Genomic DNA, 17,989 nt, shown 5'->3' on the forward strand with positions numbered 1-17,989 from the left:
CTGGTTCCTAAATTTCCTTTCTGTCTTGCTTTCAATCTGTCCCTTCGTAGTTACTAAATGTCAGCCCTTTTAAAACTATGGTCTCAGTGTTTTATGAGAAAACACCACAACAACCTGCAATCGGTGTATACAAAGGCTCAGGTCCCAAGAGGTCCAGAGTTGGGGGTGCATGTGTGAATGGCCACATACATGTGCTCCCCCAGGGTCACGAGGTAACACTTTAGAAGACTGAACTTGATTTGAATCAACTAACAAAAAATACAAAGATACCAGCTGAGTGGTGGAGTGTTAATGAAGCTTTGTTCTGTAAAACTCCATAGGACATATGAGCAACTGGCCACTTGCCCAATGTTTTTGTGAATAAGCGTGGCATAGGGCCAGCCCCAGGAGTCCCAGAGGCTGATATTTGGATCTGGATGGGACCAATTTATATTTAACACATCTAAAACTTTGAGTGCTGGTGTCAGTGAGCCACAAGGAACTTTACTGCAGCTGCTTCTTATATTCCTACTGGAAAACAAGAGAGTAAAATGCAGGCAATTACTGAATTTCAAGCAGAGCCCTTCAGCAGCCTTATGAAATTCAATCAGCTGCTTCCTTCTGCAATTCTCTGTCCCCTGGCTGAATTGTCCTCAACAATAGCCGCAAGAAATGCTGCAGAAAAGTTAGAAACTATACATGTTTGATAAAGGTGACAGATAGTGACTGCCACTATCAGGGTCAGGCAGCGGATGACGTGAAAGATCTTAAACAGAAACCATGAAGAGCTGCAGCAAGTCATCTTCAAAAGGACATTCGTTATCTGCCCTCTGTTGGCCATTTGTTATTTTCATATGGATTCAATGGCTTTTTTGAAGAGTGGTGTGTATGTATGTGTGAAGGATCACATGGTATTTAATCTGCTAACATAATGATTTTATCTCAGTGTTTACCTGCTACTACACTGGACTGCTTTTACTTGTTGTTTTCTCAAAAGTTTAAGATTTTTTATTGCTTCTTGATATCAGATGTTGGTATTTTAGATTGTTTTTATGTTTTAAACTAATAACATAAAGGATTAGTTCCTTAGAGGGTTCACGTGTGAGTGTATCTAGCTGAGGGTGTTCCAAAGTCCTGGCTACTGAGTACTGAACTGGAGCTTTATGCTTGGTTCCTCTGCTTCAGCCTCACCTACGCTGGTGTCCTGATCACTGCTTAAGGCTAGGATCATAACAATAATGTGGAGTGGGGCACAGAAATTCATGGCCTACAGAAGTCACACCCCACATTTCTCTAACTACACCTTGCAGGAAGATGAGGGAAAACTCAACACAGGTTGCCACCGTCAGCAGCACCTGGACCTGATTGTCATCATGACTAGTTGCAGCCTCGTTCCATGATGTAAGCATTTGCTAGAAATATCCCAATAATTAATCATTCTTAGCTCACATAAAAAATTAGCTTAAATGTTTGGCTGAAAACCCATTGTTTAAATTTGCAACCAGCTCATTAATCCATCGATTAGCCAGATGAATGGTTTCAGAGGTCTGACATATGATAGCACTCTTCCATTATCTACCTATTTGGTACTCTGCCATTATTTTCATAGACGGTTTAAAAATTATTCTTCCGTCTTTTCAGCAGCTACTATCTCTGTAATTGTAGTTGTGTAGCTGTCTGCCTGCAATTTCTCAACAGCAGCCAAGTTTTCGTGTCCACTGGTCTCCGCATTCCTGCCAAAGCCCTGCAGAAATGAGAGCTGCTACAGCTGCCGGGGTTTATTTACACACATTCCTGGCTCAAATTGAATTAATGAGCATAATTTAACTCGGGCAATATCCTCCGTGGCTCTTGTTTCGCCATGCTCCCCTTTGCATTTCTTTTCTGGCGCATGCAACTGCTCTTGTCATCTTAAAGGAGAAAGTCTAAAACTCGTCCGGTGTAACAGTCTGTAACCGCCAATGCGCTTCACAACCCGTTTTGAGTCAAGTAAAATGTGTCCACATGGCTCTGCTTAAGGCATATTTTATGAAACATCTAAGGTAAAGGTCCCCTGTGCAAGCACCGTGTCATTTCTGACCCATAGGGTGACATCACATCCCGACGTTTACTAGGCAGTCTTTGTCTACAGGGTGGTTTGACAGTGCCTTCCCCAGCCATCTTCCCTTTACCCCCAGCAAGCTGGGTACTCATTTCACCGACCTCGGAAGGATGGAAGGCTGATTCAACCTTGAGCCGGCTACCTGAAACCAACTTCCATTGGGATCGAACTCAGGTCATGAGCAGAGCTTGGACTGCAGTACTATAGCTTACCACTCTGCGCCACGGGGCTCCCTATGAAACATCTAGGATCTTCTTAATGGACCCCGAGAGATTAGACCTAATCAGTCTAATCAGCATGTCTCATTTTAATATTTTACCTTTCATCAGCTGCTCGATTAATTATCGAAAATCTCTGTTTGCCATGTTATAAGGCATGTTTGCTCAGTAGCATGTTCAAGCACAGGCAGAACCTTTGAGTGTTTGCACTGCAGCCCTCGACACAGTAACACTTTTCTAAGCACACTGACTTCAATAGTCTTAGAAGGGTGTAATTCTGTTTAGGATTGCACTGTTCCCAGCCTCTGTCTTTTTTTTTACTCAAAAGAATCTGAAATCCTACATCCAGCATCAGAGGGTTCTTAGCTTTACACGTTACCGTGGGGATTTCTCCAGGAGATGGCTGCATACTGGAGGTCTGTTTATTGCACTGAACAGGCCAATGAAGAATTTCCTGCATGTGATGTCAAAGGCAAGAGTGCACAAACGTTCCTCTGAAGTTTCCGTTAACGAAATCAACAGATCTCCTGTGTATTATAATGCTGTATACCTTTGGTTGCAATCTTTGGAACAAAGCCTGCAAGTATTCACCAAGGGAGCCAGAAGAAGGAAAGAAAGAATGCAATTGTTCACAGAACAAGAGATTGTGCAGGCAGACGTCAGTGTTTTACAGTCTGGGCTCATCACAGATACGAATGCCCCCAGCAAACTCCTCCCCCCCCCACCAAGGGTTGCTCACCATGCACAGAAAACCCCAGCCTCTTGAGAGGGTGAAGTTGAACATGTTGTACCACACTAGATCGGAGGCTTTTAATTCCCAAGCAGGGCTCTGGTTAACACCATTATTTCACAGAAAACTGTAACAAATCGAACACTCTACTTAGAATTTAAACCGCATCAAACGCTGGGAGTCTGAAATAACTTCTTTTTTAATTCAACAAAGAACAGCATATGCCAATTAAACACATGTATTTTTAATGACATCACGGAGGTTCATTCCTTGTTATCTGGATTCTTTGTTGGACCAATGCCAGAGATACATTACTTAGCTTTTATTTTTCTTTTGTCCTGGGCCTTCCCAGGGTGGGGTGGGGGTTCTCACTGTCACCTACAATTAATACATCTGATAAGTGAATGGTGTTGCAGGGGTATGCTGAAAGATAGTTTGAAAAGAGGTACATTCCTTGTTTCAGCTCAGCACTCTACAAATGGTAGCTTGTCGACGAAGCCTTTGGCTTAAGTCTTCATCGCCAAACAAACTGTGCCAAAGTACTTGATTTAGCAGTTGCTCACATTCATCACTTGGTACCTTTGCATCTGCTTGCCCCCCCACCCCTTTGTTGAATTTCTCTCTTGCCCTTGTCTAAATATGGTAAGCTTTCTGGGGCCAGTCTTACAGTGAGGGAAAAAAGTATTTGATCCCCTGCTAAATTTGCCCGTTTGCCCTCTGACGAAATGACCAGTCCATAATTTTAATGGTAGGTTTATTGTAGCTGTGAGAGACAGAATAACAACAGGAAAACCCCCAGAAACCCAGAAGACAAAAGTCAGAGATTGATGTGCATTATAATGAGTGAAATAAGTATTTGATCCCCTATCAACCAGCCAGATTAGGGTTAGGGGTAGGGTTCTGCTGTCGACAGAAGCAATCAATCCATCAGATTCCAAACTAGCCACCATGACCAAGACCAAAGAGTTGTCCAAGGATGTCAGAGGCAAGATTGTAGACCTGCACAAGGCTGGACTGGGCTACAAGACTATTGCCAAGCAGCTTGGTGAGAAGGTGACAACCCTAACCCTAACAGTCAACCTCCCTCGGTCTGGGGCTCCATGCAAGATCTCATCTCGTGGAGTTGCAATGATCATGAGAATGGTGATGAAGCAGCCCAGAACTACACGGGGGGAACTTGTCAATGATCTCAGGGCAGCTGGGACCATAGTCACCATGAAAACAGTTGGTAACACACTACGCCGTGAAGGACTGAGATCTTGCAGAGCCCGCAAGGTCCCCTTGCTCAAGACAGCACATGTACAGGCCCGTCTGCAGTTTGCCAATGCACATCTGAATGACCGAGAGGAGAACTGGGTGAAAGTGTTGTGGTCAGATGAGACCAAAATCGAGCTCTTTAGCATCAATTCAACTTGCCATGTTTGGAGGAGGAGGAATGCTGCCTATGACCCCAAGAACACCATCCCCACCGTCAAACATGGAGGGGGACATATTATGCTTTGGGGGTGTTTTTCTGCTAAGGGGACAGGACACCTTCACCGCATCGAAGGGACGATGGAGAGGACCATGTATCGTCAAATCTTGGGTGAGCATCTCCTTCCCTCAGCCAGGGCTTTGAAAATGGGTCGAAGATGGGTATTCCAGCATGATAATGACCCAAAACACATGGCCAAGGCAACAAAGGAGTGGCTCAAGAAGAAGCACATTAAGGTCCTGGAGTGGCCTAGCCAGTCTCCAGACCTTAATCCCATCGAAAATCTGTGGAGGGAGCTGAAGGTTCGAGTAGCTACACATCAGCCTCGAAATCCTACTGACTTGGAGAGGATCTGCAAAGAGGAGTGGGACAAAATACCTCCTGAGATGTGTGCAAACCTGGTGGCCACCTACAAGAAACGTCTAACCTCTGTAATTGCCAACAAGGGTTTTGCCACCAAGTACTAAGTCTTTTGCAAAGGCATCAAATACTTATTTCACTCATTATAATGCACATCAATCTCTGACTTTTGTCTTCTGGGTTTCTGGTGTTTTTCCTGTTGTTATTCTGTCTCTCACAGCTACAATAGATCTACCATTAAAATTATGGACTGGTCATTTCTTCGTCAGAGGGCAAACGGGCAAATTCAGCAGGGGATCAAATACTTTTCCCCCTCACTGTATTTCTTTATTATCACATCTACTAGAGGTAAACCTATATGAAATGGAGACAACAGATCTCCCAGCAGATTCTAAATGTACGTGTAGCATCGAACTGAACCAGGATCATGTGCAGAGGCGACGGGAAGTTAAAGGGTCTCTTTACACATTATGAAGTACACAGGTTAGGTTTGGGGTCCCCATCCTGTGTTCTATGCTACATGTAAGTTGAGGGTTATCTTCAGTTCCTATGCCTCATTCAGACTGTGACTTCTGCACACTTGGAGAAAGGGCTTCAGCCTCCCCTCCATGCCATTTTCCTGATCTGACATGTTCCAGGAGGGTACTATTTGGGCCTGGGCTGCTATCTGGCCTGGTAGGAAAAGAAGAAGAAGAGTTGGTTTTTATACCCGACTTTTCTCTCCCTTTAAGGAGTCTCAAAGTGGCTTACAATCACTTTCCTTTCCTCTCCCCACAATAGACACCCTGTGGGGTAGGTGGGGCTGACAGAGTGTGCCTAGCCCAAGGCTTCATGTGCTGGCTTCATGTGTAGGAGCAGGGAAACGAATCCGGTTCACCAGATTAGAGTCTGCAGCTCATGTGGAGGAGAGGGGAATCAAGCCCGGTTCTCCAGATTAGAGTCCACCACTCTTGACCACTACACCACACTGAAATAGACAGACTACCAGTTTGATCCAGCAGTGTTCTTTTTACAGATATTATGGATCAGTACAGATCTTACAGATGTTCTTATGGATCTAAGCTAGGATTCCAAGAGAATTCAAAAGGCTGACTTCTGATTAAATTTGCATTTGGGTTGCTAAGTGGTCTTCAAGTTAAGATAATAACAAATGGATGTGCCCAAACATAATTTAGCAGCTTGCAAGCCGACATAGCAAACATATGACACAATCCTCAGTTTTTCTAAAATGGTATGTGCCTGAATATATACATGCATACATTTATTTATTTATTTATTTATTTATTTAGGTCAAAGACCAGTAAAAGAATAAATACATAATTAGAGATGTTACATTAAAAAAACCATTACATATGTTAAAACAAGCAAATATAATCCATTAAATTAATATAGAACTATGACAGACACTAGCACCTGCAAATACTCTGGCCACCATATCCAAGGGCCATGGTCCAAGGTGGAAAAAGGATCAGGATCAGTTTATTATTACAGCGATTGCCAGCAAAAGAGAACATACCTTAAATACACTATAAATAGAAAATAAACAATTACTAAAAACCCAGATAAAATATTCTCTCCCTAAATTTTTTTAAATTGCCAAAATTTTTAATAACTTAGTTTTTAAAATTATTAACTATACCCACCTTTTCCGAGCAAATTTTGATTGCTATGGAACCGAATTTAGCTACCTGTTAAGATCTCCTTCCCACAAGAGGTATTTCAATTTCACCTCTGAGCTAAAATCTGTTGTATTAATAAGTGGGAAAATCAATTTCTGGCGCATTTCCTCATAAAAGACACATCTGAATAAAACATGACCTACATTTTCTATTTCTCCTGCCTTACAAGGGCATCCCCACTCCGATTTTGCTAACTTCCTAAATTTTCCACCTGATCAGTGTAATATTCCACTACATGGCTATTGCCTACAACCAACAGAATTTTTGTCCCCTTCTCCTCCAAAAACCTCTCTCTGAATATACATATGTTCACCAGTCCTCCCATTCTTCCATCCATCTTCGCCAATTTCCATCTCATGTAATTAAATTTAATCTTCCCTGATTACAATGCCTAACCTATTTCCAAATGCTAGAGAAATTACCATAGAGATTTTTTTTGCCCATTCAAGGCAATTTTTTAATTAAAAATTGTCCAATCCAAAGAACATCCTACAGTTCCCAGAAGAGGAAGGACATATGGGAAGAAAACAGATGAAGGGTAATATATACTGTGGAACAATCAAGGACAAAAATCCAATGAAATTAAGGAATACAACAGAGCTGCAAGGGCAGAAATAGCCCCCAAATTTCTGAACTATGAATTCTCCAACTTAACATCACTACAGCTACCATTTAATGTTCAGAAATAGTGTGCTGAACCCTTGCTTTCTCATACAAATGGCATGTCTGCACAGGGCTTTTTTTGGGAAAAGATTAGATATGCCCACTTAGTGCTATCTAGGCAATGCCCACTCTCAACCCAGCACTTGGAATCTTGGGCAGGGTTGGTCTTAGCCAATGGGCAACCGGGGCAGCTGCCCCAGGTCTCAAGATCGGGGGGCCCTGACTGCCCACAGTCTGGTCCCTCAAAAAGGAGGGGAGAAAAGAAGAAGAGCAAGATCCTGCTGTCACTTGAACTCGCCCCATTTGGGGCTCGGGCAGCTGGCTTCCCATCCACCTCACATGGGGTGAGGACCACCCCTTGCTTGGCCCTAGCAGGGAGTTGGTGGAGGTGACAGTGATTCTGAGGCCCCATCCTGGACTTTTGCCCAGAATCACTAAGACTGCCCCTGATCTTGGAGTCAGCACAGAATGCAACCCCTCAAGGGGAAATGGTAATGTTGGCGCAAGCACACCTTCACAATGCTGTGCCTTCTTCGTGACCTTAGTGTTGCAGCAATTAAGCAAGAGCAAACACGCAAAAACCTTGATTGGCAGGTCGGTGTCACCAGCCCCCCTTCTTCTCTGACTGGGGGTGTCGCCAGTTAAGGAAAATCCAATTGTAAGTGTGTTTCTGCCTCACCCACTGCTGTGGACTGCTGCTCATTCCCAAATGGAATCTATCAGTGCTACCTGATCAGTGACAAATAATATATGGCTACTAAGGTGCCTTCAGCACTTTCCCTCCCCACCTTTTCCTGGAATCAGCTCCTCTCACTTCAGCCCAAGGAAAATGGCAGGCGTTGCCCCGGGGAACGCAGACCATAGTACGGCAGGGAAGGGCGAGTGTTGACCAGCTGCCTACAATCTTCCACAGTGCATTTGTAAAGAACAGGTGTGGATTACTAGTCAGCACTTAGCACCACAGTCAAATTAAAGCACAAACACTAAAACTGGTCCGGGAGGGGCCAAGCGAGGGCTCTTTATGCCCTCCCCCTCCCAAGAATAGCTTGTGCTTCCTTGGGGAAGTCTTGCTCACAGCCTGAGAACCTCTGAAACCCCTTCTTTACAGCTTTGAAAAAGCATGCACATGTCGTTATGCCGTGCTGATCTGTCTGCCTCGAGTGCAGTCCAGAAAAGTTATAAAGCCACATCAAACAGACCAGAGACCATTAACAATGAAAGCAAACAAGATCAGCACCCAGAGCCTACGTCTGCAGAGAGAAATCTGATTTCTGACTTAATATGTCAATGAAGCTTTTCCACGGGCTGAAATGTTCACACTGTGGTATGATGTGTGAGAACTCGTACACAAACAAGCCACAGTTGGAACAGCCAATTGTCCAATCAGTGCCAAATGCAGCTGAAACATGAGAAACCGAAAGGGTAATAACAGAAACCACCATCCAAGAAGAAAAAAAACCCTACATTGCGAAGTATTTTAAAAATCTTTCAGAAACACTTTGGAATACATGCAGCAAGCTTCAAATATCAACGGTTTAGTGAAGAGCATATTAATGCGAAATGTGATCAATGAGCGAATTCTTCCTTTATTTCTTAAGTTGCATCTTTTGTGTGTGTGTAAAGGGGCCGTCAAGTTGTGGCTGACTTATGGTGACCCCAGAAAGGGGCTTTCAAGACAACTGATTTGCCATTGCCTTCCTCTGCAGTCTTCCTTGGAGGTCTCCCTTCCAAGTACTGACCATGCTTAGCTTCAGAAATCTGATGAGATCAGGCCATAACATGCTGCCTTCCCTGCCTAAGTTGCATCTTACAAGTAAGTAAAAGCTTGGAAGCCATTAAGTCCTAACATATGGCCTTGTTACTATCAGGTCTGGATGCTATGACAAGGAAGAAGCTGACTGTTGTTGTGCTTTCTCATAAGGTGCACATAGCACAGTAACCTTTCAACAACTGTGCATGCATAGTGGCTAGCCCACATGCCGCTGATCATAAATGTGCAGTTATGCATTGCACCCTCATGGCACAATCTCCTTCAGTCCTCTTGCGGAACTTAGATATTTGACCTCCATTTGTCAAGGCAGGCACAGACACACATTTTTCAGCTATGTAGTTCAAGCAGTGTAGTAGTTGGTTTAAGTTGGCAGTCTTAATTCCAGAAGTCCACTGACATCCTGGCAATATTAGAGGAAAATAATTTCATCTCAAAGTGGTGACCTGTGCCCGAGTCCTTCTCTAGCCTTTCTGTCACATTTTTAAGTTTTGTTTGATGCTCAGTGATTTGGAATAAGGCCAAATAAGAGCCAGTGTGGTGTAAGAGCCAGTGTGGTGTAGTGGTTTGGAGACGTGGACTCTAATCTGGAGAATTGGATTTGATACCCCACTCCTCCACATGAGAGGCGGACACTAATCTGGTGAACCGGGTTGGTTTCCCCACTCCTACACATAAAGCCAACTGAGTGACCTTGGGCTAGTCACAGCTCTCTTAGAGCTCTCTCAGCCTCACCTACCTCACCGGGTGTCTGTTGTGGGGAGGGGAATGGAAGGTGATTGCGAGCTGGTTTGATTCTTCTTTAAGTGGTAGAGAAAGTCGGCATATAAAAACCAACTCTTTTTCTTCTTCAAATCTCTGATCTAAACTTTACAAACAATCTTAGAACTGGTTGTAATGCAAGTAAATCACTCTAAGTATTGCTCATGTGACGCAGCATACAGTTGCCTGCAGTGGTCTCTCCACAGCTTTCCTGGCAGATTTTATATATACTTTGAATCTTCCTTCATAGATAAAAAGGTCTAATCTGGAAGTGAATACTGGTTATGTAACTGGTCACAAACTGGAAAATGGTGGGCAGATATGGACCTCTAACCACTGGCTTAACAGCAGAAGAACTGTATCTGATCTGCTGCGATCAAAAGACAATCTAAATCAATGCAATCTTTTCTTAGACAAGATGATACAATGTGTCACTCAAGAAAAGCAATAAATACTTTATATTGCAGCAGAGTATATGAAAAATTTTAAAAGTCCCTTCCTGAAGGAAGCTCCTAAAAAAAAATCAAAAAGAACACAGTATGTTTTCTGTTCGAGAGGATCAAAATAAATTAATCCATGACAAAACATGAGAAGCTTACCCTGAGAAAGGGAAATGGGAATTACCAAACCAGAACATATTAATGGTCCATCAGATTTAATATCCTGTATCCACCTATGCCTTATGGCAGATGCTTCAAAGGAAAGAATAAAACACCCATGAAGTCGCTCACCTTGCAGTATTGCAGGCATAAGAGGGGACGATAAAAGAGAAATATTTCTCGACAACAAAGCAACAAGTAAAGAAGCAAACCTCAAAAGGTGCCTAAATGAAGTTGTTCCGTTTAGTGGTGCTCTCCCAATTAACTAGTATGATGCATTCTGAGTACTACATATTCTTCATCAGAGGCAACTTGTTGGGCTTTTTTTTTTTTGCTTATGAGATGAAGGGTTTCTTTCCATATTAAAAGAACACTTGCAATCCTTTTTGTTCTCAAAAGAAGAAGAAGAAGAAGAAGAAGAAGAAGAAGAAGAAGAAGAAGAAGAAGAAGAAGAAGAAGAAGAAGAAGAAGAAGAAGAAGAAGAAGGAAAAAAAGAAGCTTCTCATTTAGGAGAAGAAGCAGTGACCAACAATTTGCCTCTGATGAAGAGTTGGGGTGTACTCGAAATGCGTCAGTCAAGTTAATTGGGACAGCTCTGATAAAAAGAACTACTGTGCTTAGCACCTTTCCAGGTTTACCTGTTCTTCTGAAGACTGGTGCTGCCCTCTTACTTATCTGGATTTTTTTAACCTCAGCTGAGAATGAATTTGAGACCTGAAATCTGACATCTGTTGTAATACCGTTGTAATACCTTTAGCATCCTAGTTCTCAGCGTGGCGAGAGCCAGCATGGTGTAGTGGTTAAGAGCGGTGGTTTGGAGCGGTGGACTCTAATCTGGAGAACTGGGTTTGATTCCCCACTCCACCACATGAGCGGAAGACGCTAATCTGGTGAACCGGGTTGGTTCCCCCACTCCTTCACATGAAGCCAGCTGGGTGACCTTGGGCTAGTCACAGCTCTCATAGAGCTCCCTCAGCCCCACCTACCTCACAGGGTGTCTGTTGTGGGGAGGGGGAAGGTGATTGTAGGCCAGTTTGATTCTTCCTTAAGTGGTAGAGAAAGTTGGCGTATAAAAACCAACTCCTCCTCCTTCTTTTTGCTACAGCTATTGCAATTTGCTGGTTACAGTCTCATTCAGGCTCTGTTCTGCCATTTTAGATAACAAAAAGAGTGAAAATTATTCTTATGGGTCATGAATCGGAGAGATCATTTAGATGAACCACGGTTGCATGCATCTGACATGATTTTTGGACTTCGCCAATTTGTAAAGTATTACAATGTATATGTGTGTGTGTATATATATAAACAAACACACAAAGAGCTAAGGTGGAAGGAATATTTTGCCTCAGAAGAAGCCACTTGTCTTCCTTAGTCATGGACTAGCATGGCTCTACCCTGACCTGGATGGCCCAGTATAGCCCAACCTCATCAGCTCCTGGAAGCTACGCAGGGTTGGCCCTGGTTAGTACTTGGACGGGAGACCACAGGCAATGGCAAATTATCTCTGTCTATCTCTTGCCTTGTAAACCATACGAGGTCACCATAGGTTGGCTGTGACTTGATGGCACTTTCCACCTCCAACATGGCTCCTGTGCAATCGGTATTAGAAGAATAAGAACAGATGGTTTTTATACCCTGCTTTTGTCTACCAATAAGGAGTCTCAAAGCGGCTTACAATCACCTTCCTTCCCCCCACCCACAACGGGAATCAGGTGAGGGAAGTGGGGCTGAGAGAGTTCTGAGAGAACTGTGACTAGCACAAGGTCACCCAGGAGGCTTCATGTGTAGGAACGGTAAATCAAACCCAGTTCTCAAGATTAGAGTCTACTGCTCTTAACCACTATACCACACTTGCTCTCATACCATTACATACTGGTACTAGATTCATTTTTTTGACTATTGACTGAGGTTGTATATAGTCTGCCTCTTCCATTGAATTGTTATGGACTGTCTTTCACAGAAGGAAGGTGGGAGGTTTATATTGTAATCCTCCCTCCAGCTTTACTTACAATTTACAGTCCTGGGAACCAAATGTTGACAATTCTACGAGAAAGAGGTGTTAAAAATAATTTGAATGCTAGAGGCACTGTGTATGTTTGGACTGACTCCCTTTCTCCCAGATCTCTTTATTCTTGATTAGATGATGAATGGACCTTTAACATGTTGGGTAATTGATTTGATCTAGGAACACAGAGCTACAAGTACTTGGATATATTAATGACCGCGCTCAATCACATCCAGTGTAAGTATTATGGTTTGCATAAAAATAATCTCCAGCACTGTCGGCCGCAGTGAGGCATTAATAGCATCTCTCAAGACATCATTTGTTTCAGAAAGTCCAGCAAGTATAAAATAACATGTTTTAAGTACAAAAACATTTTGAAGAAAGTATTCATATGTGAAGCAGATGCCAAAAATCTATGATGCAGATTCCCCCCCACCTTTGTGTATGTGTTAAGTGTCGTCAAGTAGCTTCCGACTCATGGCGACCCTATGAATCAATGTCCTCCAAAATGTCCTATCTTTGACAGCCTTGCTCAGGTCCCGCAAATCGAGGGCCGTGGCTTCCTTTATAGAGTCAATCCATCTCTTGTTGGGTCTTCCTTTTTTCCTGCTGCCCTCAACTTTTCCTAGCATGGCTGTCTTTTCTAGTGACTCTTGCCCTCTTTAGATGCAATCTCCACTATTTAGAGATAAATAATTATAGAAGGGCCTTTACCCTGGCCAGATGTGCAGCCTTACCATCTGCTTTGCTTGAGGGGAAATATAAGAAGACACCCTGGGAAGAGAGATTCTGCCCCTGCAAATCAGGGGACTTAGAAACTGTTGAGCATGCCCTCCTGAACTGTAATGTCTATACATTACCCCGTTCAAAGTTTATTGAGCCCCTCTTATCGAGATTGAGACCTGACAGGGCAGGTGAAAAGTTTGAGATGCTCCTACAAGGGGGTAATCCTTCAACCACTCTTCAGGTAGCGAAATTTTGTTTAGCAGCAATGAAAATTCGTCGCCTTAGAACAGAGCAATTGACAGATGTGTCCTAGCTGTAATTCCTTTTTTAAATGTTTTAAAAATATTTTATGACTCGGACTGTAATTCTTTGATTGTAAGAATCTATTAGTCCAAGCTTTCCGTTTTATCATGTTTTGACTGGCTAAGTGCCACAAATAAATTATCTATCTATCTTTAGATGCAATAAAATTAAGGCTGAGCTCAAATTACTCACTTTTTTGATATCCCTGGATAAATATTTGTTTATTCATTTACTTTATCTGTATTAATAGATTTTACAAGCCCTCAGTGGCATGCCCACACAGACAAATCTGACAGGCTATGTAACATTGTGACATCACCTTGCTAATTATGTCTGATTGGCGGGGATCCCTCATCCAGGAAGCACTCTCATTTGTACACTTTTGCCCCTGTGATGTCACTACATAGCCAAAATCTGACTGGATATGTAGCAACCTATCATCTCATTGTCTATGAGCTTTCTGATTGGCTACGATAAACAATCTGAATGACCCAAGAAGATAAGCTGCAGCCAAAGAGAAAAGGGGGCCAAAGCAGCAGCCAGGGGAATAGGTTAGTATAAAAGTGAATATCTGAATGATCAAAATCAGGGTAGTAAAAAAGTGAATATTTGGACGATCAAAATGTTTTTCAGAAATTTTTCAGACCACACATTTTTCCTCACTTTCTCTTTTTATAGATAGACAGCACATCAGAACAAAAACTTAATGAGTTGAATAGAACTACATGGAGTACCAATAGACGCAAAACTGGATGCGGGTGGTGGGATTGTAGAACGCGCACCATTTCACTATTATCCATGCTTTAGCCCTCCCCTTCACTCTCCTGTATCTCTAAATGATCAATAATAACAATGATAATAATAGGGAAAAATGTTGTCGAAGGCTTTCACGGTCAGAGTTCCACTCATGTGGAGGAGTGGTGGATCAAACCCGGTTCTCCAGATCAAACTCCACCGCTCCAAACCACTGCTCTTAACACTACACCATACTGTTATGTAGAAAATATATTTCTACATAACATTATTTTACCTTTCTCCACCCAACCTTTGGGTACCCATGTTTCAAATGCTGACATATTAGCAGGGGCATTATGAGCTCACTGCCCTGGGGTGCCAAGCATGTTTCGTGGCTCTGCACAATGCAACTAGTCGAATTTCATTCTAATTTATGGAAATGTGAATTAGAGTTGCTGATGCAAATGGCTCTGTGAAGCATACTGACGATGCCAGGGGAAATTATCCAAGGAATTTGTTGGGTTGTTGTTTTTAATCTCTGTCGGGCACAGGACTACTGGCAGTTCATGTCCTGTCACCTGTCACTCTCCTTACTCCAGAAAGCCATCCACAGCAATCTCCTATAACTTCTATTATCTCCTATCACAACACAATGAAATATTTATTAGACCAAATCCAGATTTGATAGGGTATGAGGTAAACTGCAGTAAACTGCATACACACCTATAAAATGTGAGAGAGATCAGAGATGCAGCATATTTTAATCATTCTGTGCAAGAGAGATCCGCTGATTCAGAATCTGAAATCTCTTCAATGTCTTTTTTTTAACTTAAAAGTAAATATGGAAGGACCCCAACATGACGATCCCACCAATTCACATGCAAGGTGGGGAGTGGGCTGCAATTCAATCAAAACTGGAACGTGCACGTGAGCTACACTACCACTTTATCCCAATTCTAGGATTTATTCATTTACTTCCTTTGCATACTGCCTTTCTCCACAATGGGGATCCAAAACAACTTACATCGTTCTCCTGTCCTCCATGCTATCCTTACAACAACCTCTGTGAGGTAGGTGAAGCAGGGAGTTTGTCACTGGCCCAAAGACAGCCTTCCATGGCAAAGCGGGGATTTGAACACAGAACTACCATATCCTAGTCCAACATTTTTACCACTATACCACACTGGCTCTCAGAGACCAGAAATCAGCCAGTTGGAGAGGAAAATGCTCAAGCACGCAGGGTGCAGTAGAGTGAATGCTCCATTTTGTAAAGGAAATCGCACACATTGAACATCCTGGTTAAAGATCCTGGACGAAGAAGGAAACAGCTTTTCTCTGCAAGTGCAAGTACTTTACTTGCCCACAGAACAAAAATTTGGGATGGTAATCTTTGGGAGAGGAGTTAAATCAGTTGTACTTCGGAAACTAGAACAAGTAGTTTGGAAATTGAAAATCCAGGGGAAAACTAGGAAGAGGAGAATTTCAGAAGCATTCATCTTTTCAATATGATTTCGTTTCATAAACTTCTTTGTTTACGCTTCTGCGGATATATATTGCAATGATCACTGGTTGTGAGAACATTTAAAAGTCATTCAGTCACTCATTGGGTGTTTCCTTACACTTGTAAATGTGGCTTCCAACTTGCTAGAACAACACATTTTCATTTGCTATGGGTTTGCTCCCTGTAGTATTTTCACTTACATTTATTAAACTTTCATTTTCCCCCAGGAGTCTCCTATTTTACAGATTCCCATTGGACTCCTGAGTGGTTTTGACAGGCTCATTATTTTTCCCTATTCTCCAAGGGATGAAATCATGACACCGAAAGGGAGAATTTCACCACCTGGAACTCAATAGATGTAGAAGAAACAAATCCAAACCCTCTCTTAACACTGTACAAGTAACTGCTAGTGACATACGCTGCTCCCTCCTGGTTATGGTCACCCAGTAATTTATTTTACAGGTATATTTTCTTTTCCTTTCCACAAGTCAAAGAGTACTAGAAAAAAGCTGGGTAATCAGGAAAGATATACAATGCTGCTTTAGAAAACATTTAGTTTGCAAGTGCTATTTCGTAAAAGAAACCACCAACTGGAAAATATCACATTACTAATGCCGAATCCTGAATGCACACTGCCCACAACTAAAAGAAATACATGTGCATAGATTTATAAACCCAGGTTTATGCAACTGTAACCAGCTTTCTGCATGCAAACCTTCCCTCCCTTCATGCATAGGCTTTTGTTTGTGAGGCCTGGCTGATACACATCTGGAAGTCTGCTTCTGCAAACTCTTTACACTGTGGCAACTCCTCCCCCAAATAATGCTCTAGCGTTCTTTCCCAGCTAACTTGGGGCACTTTCACACAGCCCAAATAATGCACTTTGAATCCACTTTCACTGCACCTTAACCATCATTTGCAAGTGGATTTTGCCAGTTCACACAGTAAAATCCACCTTCAAAGTGCATTGAAACACGCACGTACACACCGCACGCACGTCACTTCCAGTTTACAACCAGAAGTGCCACCTCGTGAGGGGCAATCAATCAAACTAAGAGTTTGAGTGATATAAGGCCCCTCACGAGGTGGCACTTCTGGTTGTAAACTGGAAGTGACGTGCGTGCGGTGTGTACGGGATTGCGTGCGCATCACTTCTGGTTTACAACCGGAAGTGCCGCCTCGCAAGGGGCCGTATACCTCTTAGTTTGAGTGGTAAGGTGGCCCTTTACCACTCAAACTAAGAGGTATACGGCCCCTTGCGAGGCGGCACTTCCGGTTGTAAACCAAAGTGATGCGCACGCAATCCCGACCTCAGCCCCATAGCCTCTCGCCGGAGGAGAGGGGGAACCTGGTAGCCCTAAGGTTGGGCAATACCTGGAGACTTGGGGGCGGGGCCTGAGGAGGGTGGGGTTTGGGGTGGGGAGCGACTTCAATGCCATAGAGTCCAATTGCCAAAGCGGCCATTTTCTCCAGGTGAACTGACCTCTATCAGCTGAAGATTAGTTGTAATAGCAGGAGATCTCCAGCTAGTGCCTGGAGATTGGCAACCCTATCTCCCAAGGAGGAGAAAAAGATAAGGCTGTCCTGGGTTAGGACAAAAGCCTTGCCTTTCAGCTGAATTATTATTATTATTTTTTTAAATGCAAACTTTACACCTGGAAGACATTTAAAACAAACTGTAACTTCACGGCATTCCTTCAAAACCACCACTAGCATCACCGCAGCCTTACATTAGACTTAAAATGTACAGCTCCTATGAACAAGTCTAAAAGGCTGGCTCTGGAAAGCTTGCTTGCCCCGCTCTTTGCCACTGTGAACCAAAGGGACTGACCTGTCCAAGCATGTCTGGTGCAATAGGGATGATGGGCCAGATGGCCGAGTAGGCCCCGAAGAACACCAGCCAGAGCAGCATGCTTCCCCACACAGCAAAGTGACTGAACTGTAGGGAAAAGAAACAAACAATCAAGGCTCGGCGGAAGAAGTCTCTCTCTCTCTCCGCTCCCCTCTCAGGTATTCTTTTACTCCAAACCCTTCTTTTTATTTTTTCCTGCTGAGGCTTTGGCCAGTCTCAGTCAGTCCTTGATCGGAAGCCAGCAGCAAGATTGATTAAACCGCTCAGAAAAACTCCCCGTCTTAAAATCTGTTCCCTATGAAGCAGCACATTGGTTTCTCAGCCAGGATCTCACCAGACACCCCTCCACCCCGGCATGTATTTACACACAGATTTTTCAGGGCCCCCAAAGAATTCTGCCACAGAGGGACAGAGGAGGCTGAGTCAAAAGACAAGGAGCCCTTGTTTCCACTATGTTCTGCCACACGTCTTTGAGGGCTTTAAAAAGATCCTTCACAAACAAGAGGTTAAGGTGAAACTTCTATCTGCTGGCAT

The 17,989-nt window shown here is 43.2% G+C and overlaps 1 protein-coding gene across 1 annotated transcript in view; it reads right to left on the bottom strand.

Moving 5' to 3' along the window:
* ATP8A2 (ATPase phospholipid transporting 8A2) overlaps positions 1–17,989 on the bottom strand; it is a 419,645-nt gene that overhangs the window by 86,973 nt on the left and 314,683 nt on the right. Inside the window, 1 exon segment of the mRNA XM_056858410.1 lies at positions 17,435–17,542. Coding sequence (XP_056714388.1) covers positions 17,435–17,542 — 108 coding nt within the window.

Source organism: Euleptes europaea, chromosome 12 (genome assembly GCF_029931775.1).
Source record: "Euleptes europaea isolate rEulEur1 chromosome 12, rEulEur1.hap1, whole genome shotgun sequence".
Lineage (NCBI taxonomy): Eukaryota > Metazoa > Chordata > Lepidosauria > Squamata > Sphaerodactylidae > Euleptes > Euleptes europaea.